At 41.2% G+C, this 16019-nt stretch overlaps 1 protein-coding gene across 1 annotated transcript in view; it reads left to right on the top strand.

Moving 5' to 3' along the window:
• Positions 1–3453: 3453 nt before the first annotated feature.
• The window catches only part of DNAJC1 (DnaJ heat shock protein family (Hsp40) member C1), a 77622-nt gene continuing 65056 nt past the window's right edge, over positions 3454–16019 (top strand). Inside the window, exon 1 of the mRNA XM_035129311.2 lies at positions 3454–3718. Coding sequence (XP_034985202.1) covers positions 3545–3718 — 174 coding nt within the window. The 5' untranslated portion in view covers positions 3454–3544. The remainder of the gene's footprint in view (positions 3719–16019) is intronic.

Genomic DNA, 16019 nt, shown 5'->3' with positions numbered 1-16019 from the left:
CAAATTGTGGTTTCTGATCTTAACTTATTTGAATATATACCATATTTAAAACTAACTACATTTCCTAGTTTGGATGAAACAATTGACTGTGACTAGATCAAAATGGAAACAGATGCTTCTAATCTGCAGCCGGAGGAGGGGGGAGAGCAGGCTTGTGTATGTACCAAACTATGGTTTAGTCACTATGGTGCTACATCCAGTGCAGGTCAATATTTTATGGTGTCATGTTGGATAAAATGAGAGCAAGGTACTTGAAATGAATAACTGTAGGAACAAAAGGATATTGAAAGTTAACAAACACTGGTAGTATAATTTTAGATGCTTTGATTCAGAATCAAATGTTCTACATCAGATTTTCTTTCTTTTAAGCATTATCACTGATCATGCTTCTTGTGATCAACCAAGAATCAGGAAAAATGTGACTTCCTGATACAGTATCTTCTTTTTATTGATCCCTGTTTTGTTTTATATTTCTCTAGTTGGCTTTTCTAGCCTAGAACATTTCTGAAATGACACACATGCCTCACTGGGATAAGTGCAAAATGCCTTGAGGATCAGAGTTTCTAATCCTTAACATACTTTTCAACACAATCCAATTGTATATTGGCTCTGAAAGAAACCCCAGTATGTTCAATAGGGTTTACTCCTAGGATTTATTTTATTAAGACATTTGTAGGTTGCCCTTCAATTTGTCAAAACTTCCAAGGCAGCTGACAACAAAATAGGACAATATCAACTGCACATTAGGATTGAAAGCACAGTGGTAGGAGATAAGTTGTTGGTATAAATAATTTTAACATGCTCCATATTTCATCTTAATGGCAAGAAAAAAACCCTTTAAGAGAATAATTATGTTGTGAACTGAGAATGGCTGAGAGAAATTTCTCCTTGCCCCCTTGTGGTCAAATGGTTTTTTAAAAAAAAAATACTGCAAATATCCATGAATCTTACATGAAAACAGTTGTGAAATTTAAGGTTTGATTACTTTAAAAGCTGGAAATGTAGGGTTGGTGGTGAAATGAGTACTCTAGTTCAGAACCAGCTCCTGCTTTAAGCAAAGATCAATCTTGTGGGGGCCCTTTTCTTTTGGTGGGTTGAGCTTGTCATGGTGGAAGGCAATAGGAACATCAGGTAACTGGAGGCTGCCATTATAATTTCCCACAATGCTCCAGAGTGATACCATGTCTGAACCATTGTGGAAAATTAAAATGTCAACTAGCTACGGATGTTTGCTGCTGTTTGGAACACCAGGCCAATGTGTTTGTTTAGAGGAGGCCCAGGACAGATAGCAGTGATGGTTCCTTCTGTGACATTGGGGCCTTGGCAGTTGTCCAAGGATGTTAGGAGCTGATACCAGGCCTGCTCTAGCTAGGCTTGGTATCAGTTCCTTAGACAGGTAGAAGCAACAGTCTTTTGACTGAGGTATTATCACATTATGATGGTATTATGTTGGCCATTTGGGTGGGATTTAAGTCTAGGCTCTTCGCAGGCAATTATTTTAAATTAATAGAATAACTAGCTCTTACCTTCCTGCCAACCTAGCAGTTCAAAAGCACGTCAAAGTGAAAGTAGATAAATAGGTACCACTTCGGTGGGAAGGTAAACGGCATTTCCGTGTACTGCTCTGGTTCATCAGAAGTGACTTAGTCATGCTGGCCACATGACCTGGAACGAGTTTCTACAGATATATCTTTGGATAGATCCTATTTCTAAAGCATGTATGAAATGTTGGTTCATCCCACTTCACAACTTTATGGGTCAATAACTCCTGATAAAATAAGGGAAGTAAGTGGTTATTGAAAAGCCATGGCACAGTTTGGTCTATTAATTCTTAGATTGTGGGCAGAACCTGCTTTTATTGTACCATGCAGTAGTAATTGTTGGTAATAACAAGAGCAATCACAATTAGGTGCTTTATGGCTATGAATATTGCACCACACAATCCATTCTTGGTTTTGTCTGGGTATCTGGCAGTCTTTTAAAATATATATTTAGCATTCATGTAGTGAAGCCTGTCAGCGATTAAATACCACCTGAGAATGAGTTTTAGCTGATAATAATTGATTTACTAATTTTTGTTGAGGTAGATTTACAGTAGTGTTTGGAGCTTTATACTCATTTTTAATTCTTTTGAGAAGATAAAAGTGTGGCTAAATATTTATATTTGAGGTTACGGAATTCCATCACAAATGACATTGATGTCCTCATTTAGGTGCAAGATGAAAATGTTTTTGCTTACCCAGGCTTCAAAATGTAACCAACCTTCTTGTTGGTGCGGCTATTTTGTATATGCTATTGTGTTGCTAACATCTTTTTTATTGCCGTGCCATGTATTGTATGTGTTATTAGGCAGTCTGGGATATAAGTACCAGAAAATGTGTATGTGTACATAATTTAGCCATACTTTTGTCTACACAAAGGAATTAAAAGTGAGCACACTTCCATGGTTAGTCACAACAATTTAAAATACAGCATTAAAAATAGTTTAAAACAAATTAACAACCACAAGCTTAGTAGTGGATAGTTCCATAGTGGATAGTTCACTGAAGGCAGCAACTACAGGTGCTGCAGCAGCAAAAATGGCAAAATCAGTACTGTATTAACAATGATAAGGAAAGGGACTGAAAACACTTCAGCAATGATCATCCTAGTGACAGCCCCACTATGTAAAACGATTGTGTGGGCAGAAATAGGTCTCCTTTGTGTAACGTCATATGCTTTCCCAAAAATCTTCATGCTTTCCCAAAATCAGTTGGTAAATAGAGGCACTTGTTAAGATTCATCTATGACAAATCCGTGAAAGCGACAAAGCTTGAATCATCATTTGGAATATAATTTACTTCTCTCTCTCTCTGAGGCATTTGCTGAACAAATGCAGTAAACTCTGTTGCTATATTCGAACGATTATCCCATTCGTATCCCCGCAGCAACCTAGGGAGGGTAGGACTGTCTCATAGAGACAGCGGACCGAACCTAAGATCCACCCAGCGAGTTCCGTGTCCTGAGCTAACGTGTGAATCCGCGCCTCCCTGGCCCGGTTCTTTTGCAGGCTTCCCCTCTGACACGCTGTCGGGAAAAGTTTCGCTTTTTTGTGGGTGCTTATGGGTGGCGGTTGGGAAAGTCGGCTGTGTGCTGTTGCGAAGGATCCTGTTTTGTTTATAGCGCGAGAGAGGCCTCGTTTCCCCTTGGATGTGGGGGCGGCTGGCAGCTGCTGCTGCTGCGGCGGCAGCAGCTCCCCTCCCCTCGCAGCCTCCCTCGGCCTGGCTGGAGGTTCCTTTTCTTCCAGGCCTTCCCAAAACACAAGCCTCCCGGCATCGGCCGGTTGCTAGGCGTCGTGACGACAGAGGTGCGGCGGGCGGCGATTGGCGGAGGCCCTGCTCTCCCCCCACCCCCGTGGGATTCGCAGGGGGAGGGGCGGAACCGGCGCGGATGCTGGAGCATGCGCAGTGGGAGGCGAGCGTCCTGCCCGGCCACGTCTGCCGGGTCCTGCCGCAAGCGGCTGTGCTGAGGAGAGCCCGGCTGAGGAGGCCAGCTGCTCGGCCCCATGGGTTGCTCCGCGCGACCCTCGGCGGGGCTGCGCCGCCGGCCCCTGCTGCTGCTACTCGCGCTTCTCCTGCTCGCGCAGCCCGCCTTGGCTTGGGAGAGCGGAGACTTGGAGCTCTTCGACCTGGTGGAGGAGGTCCCGCAAAACTTCTACGTCTTCCTGGGAGTTGAGCAGGTATGGGGAGGGAGCGCGAGGAGGAGACCCCCACCCCGGGCGGGCGCAGGGTCCGGCCTGGCCCGCCGTTCCTGCTTCCCTTCCGGCTGGGCCCGGCTGCGCCCTCCCCTGAAACCCGGGGCTCGGGCCCGGTGCGTTTGGGGCGGCCGAGAGCCGGGACCAGAGGGCTCCTGAGCATATGCAGATAAACTTCTCGGGGCGGCTGCTGCTGCCTGGCTCCGCGTATCTGGGGGAGGTTTGTGAAGCAGGTCTATAGTGTTATAAAGTTGTGTGCGTGTGTTTTAAAAGTATGCAGTGCTGCCTCTTCTACCTCTTGAATCTTATTTGTTGCCCACTCTCTACCGTTTCTCCCTGTGGCGAGGAAACCCAGCTTTCCCTTGACCTCTTCTTCTCTCCCCCCCAAAAAAATATTCTCCTTTTTGATGTTTGGATATTTCCCTTCTGACCATCCAGACCTCTTCTAAAGGTGCAGTGTTCTGTGTTTGGATCCTGCAGGCTCCGTTGTGCTCTTTCCTCCTTCCTTCCACCTTTATGTTAAAATATAGTTGCCCCTTCTTTTCTCGCTCCTTTTCATCCCCAACCCCTGAAGGAGACTTCCCCGTTTACTTTCAAATCTAGGCCACCAAACCTGCAAACTTCTTATATTCTCCCGCCCCCCACTGCTTTTATGGTAGTGGCCTATTTCCCTTTTTTGGAGACTTTTTTGCACCCTAAACCTGTCCAAATTTATGAGTGAAAACTTACATGTTACCCTTCCGTTTGTGGAGGAAGCCATGTGATGCATGCTTATTTTCTTGCTATTTCCGTCTAACATTCTGAAGAATAGGCTGCTCCCAATATTCTAATTGTCTGTTCATTAATATTGCCTTCAGAGGCCTGTCACTGTGTGGTGTCCCTGTCTTTGGAGTTTTGTCTGGTTTCCTAAGAAAGGTCTGTCTGGCACCCTTCCTTTTAACATCTTAGCTGTGGGTTAAAAGTGATTTTCTTTACCTTTAGTTTTTAATCAACAACAAGATGTTGCTGCTGTGTTTGTGGCACTGATTTTATTAATACGTACTTATTTTATTTGGTAGTTTTGCTTTTGTTTTGGTTTACTTATAGTTGTTTATCTTGATTGTGTACTAACTTGTGAATCCATTAGATTAAAAAGCAAGATATAAATGCCTTAAATGAATGAATGAATGAATGAATGCATTGGATGTGTGGCTGCTATTGAGCAGCTACTAGGAAAAATTTAAAGTTATCTTAAGTTTGTATTAGGATATAGTCTCCAGCTAAACAGTATTGTAAAAGATCAGGTTAACTATTCTGAAACAGATTTGAATGGATTTTACGTTTTGTTTTTAAAATAAAGACTGATGTAGCAGATCTGGCAGAATCTAGTCAGCAGGTGGCTCAGCTTATTTCTGCTCCTGATGTTTGAGCTACTTTGCTTGAGGATCAAACTTTCCTTGAAGTGTGTAATATAATTTCAATTTGAAACTGGCATAGTTGAGACATAAACCTAACTATGAACCGAATCTAATCATCATGTTCAGTTCTGATTCAGACATTAATGTAAAATGATGCAATAACTGGTTCAGTTACTATGAACTTATGTTTTGCAGATTGATAACCAACACTTCTTGCGGAGTAAGTCTGATGAGAGTGATAGTGATGAATACTTAATTAGAGAATTTTTATATATTTAAAACATGGTGGCGGATCCAAAGAACCATGCTTCTTCCTCTGTCCCTACAACTGATCTTAAAAGGGCTCTCCCCTGAACAGTATTTGTTGAAGCCTGAGAACTTGCAGTTGGAAGGGGAACTTGTAGAAGCCCACAACATAATTGCCTAGGTGCATGCTTGAGGATCATTGGATCTTTACTGTTTTCACACACAAATACCACATCCTGTAGAATTCTATCAGTTAGATTTTATCATTGCACAATCAGAATGAATGTCAGGAACCAAAATGTTTTTTCTGTGCAGCTTGAGCAGGAGCACTGAACAGTTACTTATTGCAGCTTGTCTCTGCTTACCCCACCCCACTGCCCTGCTCACAGTTGTGGAGAAAATTTTTACGTTATGAATGGTCCCTGTCACCATTAAGAAAAAGAAGTAGGAATATGCCAGAATATTTGTGGACTGGCCCTGGATTAGGTGACTCTTCTTCTTTAAGTTCACAAAGTCCTTGACCTACCTCAACGTTGTCATATGAACTAGCCAGATGTTTAACTGATAATCACAGTCAGCCTGTCATTTTAAAAAATAAGACTTTAGAGCTGTCTTGCCCAAAAAGGTGCCTTCTAGATGGATTGTATTATAACTTCTGTCAGCCTTAGCCAATATTACCAATGGTCACCTATTTGGGGAGCTGTGGAACTTGTTGAGTGGCACTATTATTATTATTATTATTATTATTATTATTATTACTACTACTACTACTATTTACTAAATTTGTATGCCCCCTTCATCTGTACATCTCAGGACGGTTCACAACATAAAATTACAATATGAAAACCAACCATAAAATACATAATAAAAAGATAACGGAAAACAAATTCCCTTCTCCCACAATACATTTAAGAGGGCTTTGGTTGTTAATCAGCCAAAGGCCTGGTTGAAGAGGAATGTTTTCGGCTAGCACCTAAAGGCATGTAATGAAGCCACCAGTTGAATCTCCCTGGTGAGAGCTTTCCACAAATGGGGAGTCAGTGCAAAAAAAAGGCCTGCTTCTGTGTTGCCACCCGTCGGACCTCTCATGGAGGAGGCACACGAAGAACAGCCTCTCAAGTGTCTGGGTGGGTTCATATGGAAAGAGGTGGGTTCATACGGAAAGAGGTATTGCAGTCCTAAGCCGTTTAAGACTTTATAGGTCAAAACCAGCACTTTGAATTGGGCCTGGAAACTAATTGTCAGCCCATGCAGTCAGGCCAGGATTGGTGGAATATGCTCAAGCCACCTTGCCCCAGTGAACAACGTGGCCACCAAATTCTGCACCAGCTGAAGTTTCTGAAGCATCTTATATATAACACGCTGCAGTAATCTAACCTAGAGATTACCAGAACATAGGCAATGGTAGCTGGCTTGTCCCTGTCCAGATAAGAGTGTCGCTGTTCCACCAGCTAAAGCTGATGCAAGCTGAAATAGGTTGGGGAAGGCTGTTTTAGAGATTCCAATGCATACACATGGGCAAAATGCAACCAATTAGTGAAATATGGCGATTCTAATTTGTGGGGAAGTGGGGGGGGGTCATCACAGTTCATTTCTGGATTAAATATGAAGAAAAATACGTAGCCTTTCCCCATCATTGGTGGCATCATTGTCAAATCCAGCACCGTATGATGGCTGGGCCATTTTGCCTGTTTAAGAATTTGTCCCCGGTCGAAAGAGCCTTGAACTCTGTCATCAGAAAAATAGTACAAGTATTATTGTCTGTTCCACAGTCTTTCCATGGACTAACAACTGAATTGAGCTCACAGATCATCAGTGGTTCACAGAACCAAGTATGAGATAAGGGATGAGGTACTACTTGCCCCAAGAGAGACTTGAGGCATAATATTTGCTTTTTTTATGCAGGAAGTAGCTACTTGGCCTGGCCATTCTAAGAACTGGATATTTCCCCTTCTAAGCTATGCAAATAAGGGCTGGCTCAGTTCTCAGTGGCTCCCATTCAGACTGGGACATGGTTGAGGGTGGAATAGAGGCATCTTTCACTCACTCCAGACACAAGGTCATCCATCACCTGAGCAGCAGCATCTGAGTAAAGCCATTTACTTTCTTTTATATAAATGAATGACTGCTCTTCATTCATAGGGTAGAAAAATAAAAGTGCTGTGCTTGAGTACAAACCTTACCTAGTTTATGACCCTGTGGCTTGATGTGTCTTTCTGCACAGAAACATGCTGCATCTGTGGGTTCTTCAATATACAGGCCTCTTTCCCATGCATTCCATTGCTCATTATCAATGACAAGCATTTCAGTAGAAACAAATAGATTGTTCTATACTTACTCTCTCTCTCTCTCTCTCTCTCTCTCTCTCTCTCTCTCTCTCTCTCTCTCTTTAAAGTGCTTTATTTTAAACAAACTAATTTATTGTTAGCCCTTCTGCTAGAATGTTGAATTGAGGATAACTGCTGCACCTTTAGAAAATTAACCTGTGAAGTAGTTCTGTTACCTGGATGTACATCTAAACTACGTATGAGCTGAAATGCAACTTCTAAAACTTGACCAAGCACGTTTTCTATATGAAGAATACATAACAACAAAACCAGTCAGTTTTCAAGGACAGTGCAAATGTTGTATTATTTAGACCTGAATAACTTTTTCAGAACTTGATGATGACATCTGCTTGGTCTGTAGCTATAGCAACTCCTCAATGGCTTCCTTTCTAATTTTCACATAGAATTGACATTTTAACAGTGCATTCAGAGCACTTAATAACCTTATGACAAGAATCCCCTAAACAGATCTGCAATAGATTAAAGAAAAATCTGTATATGGGACAGTAGTTTTTTTAAAAAAAAACGCTTCATAACTGGAGGCTTAAAGATGATAGTTCTTCTTACCAGCATATATAAAGTAATTTCTTAAACAATTAATATATATTCTTTTCTTTTTTGCAATGGAAAAAACACCGAACATATTTTTCTTATTGGAACTCAATCAACAGAAGTTCAAGCGGTTCTTGAGGATACTGAATAACCTTTAAGCAAACCTAGGCATAAGTACCAATTAGTCATAACTTCCTTGGTCTCCAGCTGATGTTTACAATGTATGAAGTCTTAGCTCTCCTCCTTGAGGCATGGAGGAAGATCTTAAGTTTTGTTTTCCACATTCCACATTTGTGAAAATGTTCTGGCTAGCTCCCTGGTCTATGCCAGTCCTAGTTCTTAGACATATTGACCACTTCCATAGAAGAAGTTTTAAATTGCCTTGGAGCTCTGCTTTAGGATGTTTTTGTGAATGTCTGATAATTCTTAATGTGGAAGAGAGTCCTTTGTGAAGTGCACAATTTGAACTGAAATAATAAAAACAATGTAGCATTTTATCTGTAATTTAAAAAGTATTCTGTTATGTAACACAATGGTGGGAAGGGTGATTCCTGTGGAAGGAAGATTTAATTTTCTTTAGAAACCTTTCGTTGTAGGCTATTTTGTGCAGAGCTATCACCTTTTGTATTTAGCTGTACATTTCTTGTTCTGGGTATATTGTCTCTGGTCATTTGACTTGGTTGACTTTGGTAAGTGGTAGAGGCCAGATAATGTGAACAAGGGAAGGCTTAGATCGGGAATCCCCAAACTGCAGCCCTCCAGATGTTTTGGCCTACAACTCCCATGATCCCTAGCTAACAGGACCAGTGGTCAGGGATGATGGGAATTGTAGTCCAAAACATCTGGAGGGCCGAAGTTTGGGGATGCCTGGCTTAGATTAAGCTCATCCTTCTGCACCCACGACCAAACGTGAAGTTGCTTAATATTTGGTGTGTAACCAATTGCTGCTTTTTAACAATGTCAATCTAGTAGACATTGTGAAGTACTCCTGTAAGCATGCTACTGATTTCATTTGATTCTAACATTTTGTCTGCCAAGATCTTTTCTCGTTTCCCTTAGATCTGCTAGTGATCTTGCCAGTGTTTGAGCTTGTAGTGCAGACTTTGCTCTAGATGAGACGGGGTGGTGGTGGTGGTGGATAGTTTTGCCTGTGCTCAGTTGTATCAGGCAGCTTTGTAGACCTGAGTAGGCTAACAGCTGCACATTCAACTTATCCTTGTCCAATGACAGCATACACAGAATCAGCTGCCTTGTCTGCTCCTGACGACTCAACGTGTGTTCGCTCTCTGAGAAAGATATGACAAATCCAGAGAGATTTGTCATATCTTTCTTAAAGCACTAATGCTGGCTTGCTGTCAGTTCAAGGTAAGCATGACTTCCATTCTTTCCAAATCCTCCCTGCATCTTTCTGAATTATGCCCTGCATGTCAGGGTCACAGCCTAGGTGTAATCTTCTGACCTAGTGTGCCCTCTTTACCCATGGCTATTCCAGTGCCTTGTTCTGCTAGCTGCTACTGCAACTGATGCAAGCTTTGCTTTGTTCTCTGTAGTGCAAAGCTTTATTGGCTTTCCAGCTTGATAGAGAAATATGTAGAGTTGTGTGGATAATTATTCTTGCACTGCATGTCTGTCCATTGGTTGCAAAACCAAACACACACCTGCTTTTGCTAACCACAACATTGCTGGTTCCATATATTCTATATATGCTTAATAGTCTTTGGTGGGATTCGTAGCATCCAATGCCTGTGAATTCCTCCAATTAGCTGTGTGAAAGAACTACTGCTTTGGGGTTATGATGGAAAGCAATAGTGCACATGTGAGTGGTTGCCTAGTAACTGCCTGCATGATTAATTCCACCCTTGTGTGATTATGCCTCCCCTGTCCTGTGGGCATGAAGCAGGCTCTAAACTGCGAAGTCACAGCCAGGGTGGCAACTCGGGAATGAGGCTTGCTTTTGTTGGCAATTTTTCCCGGGTCACCTTTAGTCTAAAAGTTGCCCTGTACTAATTATTAGCATAGTGAGAAGTTTATATTTCCTGTATTTTTCCACCTTTTTATGGCGAGTCTTGGATTATTTTTGTTTTAACTTGCCATTATGATACAAAGTGGAGATCAGTCATATGGGGTAAAATAAATTCCTTTTTACTATATATATTCTCTCCGTGGAAACTTTTCCATTTCTCAAAATGCATTTTTAATAAAAAATAATGTCTATCATGAATGAATGGTATATTTTTTCAAAATGAAGGGTTGTTTCAAACTTGTAATTCTGTTGCTCCAGAAGGCTATTGCTAAGAAACAAGGTGAAAAATGGACTAGTATCTGCCCCAGTTGGGAGAGGGAGGGAATGGATTTACTTCATTTCTTCAGAACAGCTGATGAACCCAATTGCTGCATTTCTAAGAGGGTTCTGGCTGTTGACACACTGGATCCCTAATTATTATTATTTTTTGGGGGGGAGAGGGGGTTCACATTACTAAGCTGCAGTGTACTTTTGACTTTGTAGACTTTTAGATTAAATTTTGGACCCCAAGAATTGCCAATATTTAAAATAACAGTTTAGAACATTTGAAAAGGGATATGTGTAGATTGATATGTTGTTCCCTAGTGCCTGACAAATCCAAACCCTTCCAGCAAACACCACCATCTAATCCATGCAGCTTTACCTGTCTAGCTGGCCGTGCAAGTGGAACAGCTGAGATTTAAAACAAGAGTTTACTTGGAGGGTTTCATTTAAACTTCCTACCTGCCAGTCTCAATTTTGCTTCTCTGGTTGGGCAGGGAAGAAGTGCCTTTGAGCTGAAGTCATACTGGCTCTAAAGAGTGGGTGGGGAAAGGAAACGAAGGAGGAGCATAATCCCAAATGTCTGTAAAAAGGATATGTCGGGTAATTAACTAAAATGACACAGGACCGTCCTTCGAATAAGGATAAACGTGTTTGTGTAGTTCACAGAACTGCACATTTCTAGTTACCTTAAGATTTTTTTTAAAAAAATTATTGAATATATAATATATATTGTGAATATAATGTATATTTTGCTTAGCGAAAAAATTTACTTGTAGCTGAGAGATATAACTTGTGCCATTATGTTTCTTAACATAATGTGTCATTTCATGGATAACGCTTCTGTTTGTGGCCTGTGTGGGTTTCCTGAGGGGACACAGCTCATGTGTTTTAAAACATTATTTAAGAACTAGTAACAAGTAGTTCTACTTCACCTCTAAACAGTGTTCTTATACATCTGTATTAGCCTAACCAACCTGCCCTGACACTTTAAAGGAGATGTCATTTTAAAAAAACAAAACAAAAAACCCTTCAGTTTTGGCTTCTTACCACTTGATGGCAGTGAAGGAGCTAATGTTGCCAGGAAAGGTTCAGGGCAGGATGCTATTATGAATAACAAAATGGGAGGTACAAAGGAAGTTTCTGACACTTTGATATTATTCCCATTTCCAGGCGATTTTGCAAGTGACAGTAGTGGAGCAAAAGCCTCTAGATGGAGCTTCAGCACTTCCTAAAGGGGGGAAGAGAGATTGCCAATCCTTCAGGGGAATGCTACCTAGTCTGCTTTTAAAACTTGTATCAAACTTAATTTCTCTTCTTCGTGTATAGCCTATAGAATGCGTAGTTAGGCTGCCTTTCAGTATAAGCTCCTAAGGTGCAGAGCAAAGCTAAAACTAACTGAAGGATATAGTAAGCAGAAAGAGTACATGGAACAGCTAATAAAACCAAGAAAAAGTATGTTGACTAATAAAAAGCTTGTCTAAATAAGCCTCACCAGGTCATGGGGTGGGGGTGGGGTGATGAGGGAGAGAGATAAGAGCAAGGTAGGTAGATTCAAGTGGTTACATGTCCAAATTATAAGGAAATACTCAGTAAATTGAATTATTTCTGGAAATACTCAGTAAATTGAATTATTGTGGCTCTGATGATCATTTCCATGGAAAATCCAGGGGCATCTTACTACTTTTTAAAAGTTCTCCTCCTTCCCCCTGTATTATCTTGAGGCTCACTGCTTTTCTTCTTCTGTAACTTGGGGGCCACCACCGAAAGAGCCCTTTCTTTGGTGGCTGTCAACCTGGCAGTTTCCACCTATTATCACAGGGCGAGAATAGACTCTTGCCTTTTGTACAGTAAGTTATATTCCAACCTCTCAAAAGTCAGAGGTTTCTGTTCCCCTCCACCTCTCTCAATCTACCCATGAAAGAAAAAAAGAGGTGTTATCCCAGTTCAGTGATGCATTTCAACCTAGCAAAGGGCGGGACTCATGAAGGCTTGTGACTGAATAGGGGCCTGAATAGGGGCCTTGGCCTTGGGAGCCAAAATGGAGGACCTGAGGTTTCCCACTTCTGTTCCATCAAAAGGTGATCTGTGCTAGATCCTGGTGTGGAAAGATACATATGGGGGAAGGTATTCCCTCAATAAATGACTGTTCTAAACTCAAAACTCTGCTTGGTCTCCAATGCACAAAATCTGTTTTAGAGCCATGCTTAACAGCTAAAAAAATCAAAGTGTGTTATTAGATAGCTATTTAATTGATGCAAAATAAAAAAATTCCTTCAGTAGCACCTTAAAGACCAACTAAGTTTATATTTTAAGACCAACTAAGTTTATATTTTGGTATGAGCTTTCGTGTGCATGCACACTTCTTCAGATACACACATTTAATTGATGGTTTTTCTTCCCTGAATTATTTTGTGAGGGAAGGCAATGAAAGGGTTCATCAGTTTAGGAGCTGTCAGTGACATGGGTTTTGGGGAGAAAGTTTCCCATATGAATTAGGGTCATTTTAGGGAAATAGTAGGAATATTAATGGGAACTTTTATCTGATACCCTAAAGAACGATCTAGTTTAAGCATGTTTTACTAAAAGCTTTGAAACTGCAAAGCATGCCTAATTCCATTTGACGTCCATTCATTGTTACTAACGAACATTTGATATTGAAAGTTTTTGTGGAAAAATAAAGCACTGGAAAACTTTCAGCCCCACATCCTTGAGTGTACTAAAACTAAAAGGTGTTGGGTGAATAAAAGTTGGTGACTACAAGGGAAAAATTGCTTAATGCTTTAGGAAAATGTTAACTCCTTTTGCATTTTTTAAATGTGGGTTTTACCTTTCTACAGTAGACAAGTTTCTTCGCATCAGGCAAACAAGAAGTGTTATTGGAGTTCAATGGCACAGAGGAAAACAATCAAGGAGGGTTTATCTGGCCTCAGGACACTCCCCAAGCCAAACACCCTCCTGAGCTACATCCCTCAAACGGCAAAATATTTGGGAACACTTGCTAGGTCAGTGATATTAGGTAATGTGGAAGAGTGTGTTAGCATACAGAAGCCCCCAAGCGTTGGACTTGTGTGATATTTGAGAGGCTTTCTGCAGTCTTCCCCACCCTGGTTCCCTCAGGATGTTTTGTGCCATAGCTCGTACCAGACCAAGGCCAGGATGGCTAGTGGTCAGAGATTATGGAAGTTGTAGTCTCAAACAACTGATAGGCACTAGGTTGGGGAAGGCTGCTCTATTGCAGCAGTAGTCAACTTTGCATCCTAGTGGTCAGTAAGGCAAGAATGATTGTTACAGTTTGCACATAACTATTAGTCTGCATAGTTCTTTTTTCGCACATGCCTCTTGGGAACCCAGTTTTTGGCAACAAGAAATAATCCTCAGAGAATTACTGAGTTCCATTGGCTTTGCAAGTCTCCATGGATGTTGGTCCATGCCAGCAAGGGAACTGCACCGTCTAGAAGATTTTATTTATTTATTTACTATATATTTATTTATTGCTTTTATGAAAGATCACAGGGCAGTTTGCAACATAAAAATGCAAAATGGAAACACAAAATACATAACATAACAACAAAACCCAAAGATGAGACTATGGTAGCTATTACTCCAACAATGACATAATATTTTAGACTGGTGAAAACACTGAAGCATTCAGTGCAATTTAAACTCATACTGTAATTGTAAGTAAAATGCTGTATCAGAATATGAATTCCAGTCATGAAGTGAAGTGCCTCTTCTCTTGCTTTCTGCACCTGTCTTGCTAGTCAATTTTATTCCAATGCTCTTTCTGGAAAAGTTGCATTCTTTAAGAAGAGCATGTAACTAATTTTAATTTATAGTGGGCTTTTGGCTGTTTCCTGGTTTGCCCTGCAGGCTATTTCAGCCCATGTGTAACAACTCTGTGAAAGAAGATCACAATACTACTTGCTTAGCTGATGCTGTATAAATTGTCACCCTAAATCAAAACTGTTCAGAGATTTACGACCATGAAATACTTGGTGGTGCTAAATTTAGTGGTGGAAAGGGTAGCACTAACTTGGGGGGGGGGAATGTAATGTGTAACAGAACTGGTTGTGCAAGTATAGAAAGCTAAAACATATAGACTGGTTTTCTGTTTTGTTACAAAATAATTCGAAGTCATGTACGGATTGGGAAACTGATTAAAAGAGTACATAAAAATAAAATCAACAGCGGGAAAACAAGTGGAGCAGCAAAAGATCAAGCAGCAATTATCAGAGCCAGACTTTAACAGCCTTGCCAATAATTGGCTGGAAAAGCTTTCCTGGAAAAAATAGATTTTCCTATCTGTCACTGTCTTTAGGAAACGGCACTTAGACCTGACAAGAAATAAGTGACTGTACTCACAGTTGGCCTAATAAAAATGTTGCTGTACTATATGGCTACACTGGTGTTGGCATTTGCTGGCATATCTACAGCCAGTAGAATATGGCCAAAATGTGGGTGGAAATTTACATGTTACCTTTGCAGTGTGGGAGAGAATCAGCCTGCTAAGGTACCGAATAAATCAGCCATCAGATGAAAGCATGGAGTGTACAGAAGTATTGGTAACTTTTTTTAAAAAAAGAAATCTGACACTACTTTGAACCACCTAACTCCGTAATTTGGGAAATCTGTGTGGAAATAAAGGGAGCTACTGGTACGATTTGTGATGAAGGACCTAGGTGGGTGGGTGTTTTTATGAAAGGGAACAAAACAGTCATTCTGCTGGCTTGCATAGCCACTTTCTCTTCTCTGTCTTATAGATGAACTCTGCTGAACTATAGCTACTATGTTCACTGGTGTGTGTGTGTGTTTTTTATATAAAAAAGTTTAATGAAAGGTGCCCCTGCCAGCTTGGGTGTTTGAATGCTACTAGGTGTGTGAATGCTTGGGTGTGTGAATGCTACTAGAGGCTAGGGGACTGAGCTACAAGTCAGGAAGTCTTCGGTTTGAATCTCATCTCTGCCAGTAACTTACAATATCTTCTTAGATAAGCCAAACTTTCTCTCAGGCTTCAGTCCATTCTCAGTCACCCATCTGTGATATGATGAAAACGCTGACATTCCCCACAGGGTTTTGTATCATCTGGTTATAATCCTTACAGGTGAAGCATTGTGAACACTTGAAAAATCTCTATATAGAATATTGCCATTGTTAAGGAAGTTATGTGTGCATGATTCTCCTCCACCATGATATTTTAGTGTTCTTCTCCAATGCAGTTCTGACCTGGGACAGTGGCTCTAGTATTTGCATTGTATAGTTGCAGTGCCCACATTCTTGTTGGCTATCTCTGGATGTTGTCAGAGAAACAGGTTGAAGTTAAAATGGCTAGTTGGGAGAGAGGAGGGAGGTATTAGGGCCGTCTTACCCATAGGCGCTAGGGGTGCGGGGCACCCAGGTGCTGGGCTCTTAGGGGCGCCAGGCCGAGAGTCTAGGGCCCGAGAGTTGAGTCCAGGGAAAAGCCCACCCGTCGGTCGAAG

This window comes from Zootoca vivipara, chromosome 12, assembly GCF_963506605.1.
Source record: "Zootoca vivipara chromosome 12, rZooViv1.1, whole genome shotgun sequence".
NCBI lineage: Eukaryota > Metazoa > Chordata > Lepidosauria > Squamata > Lacertidae > Zootoca > Zootoca vivipara.
This window is presented reverse-complemented; position numbering and strand designations above follow the sequence as displayed.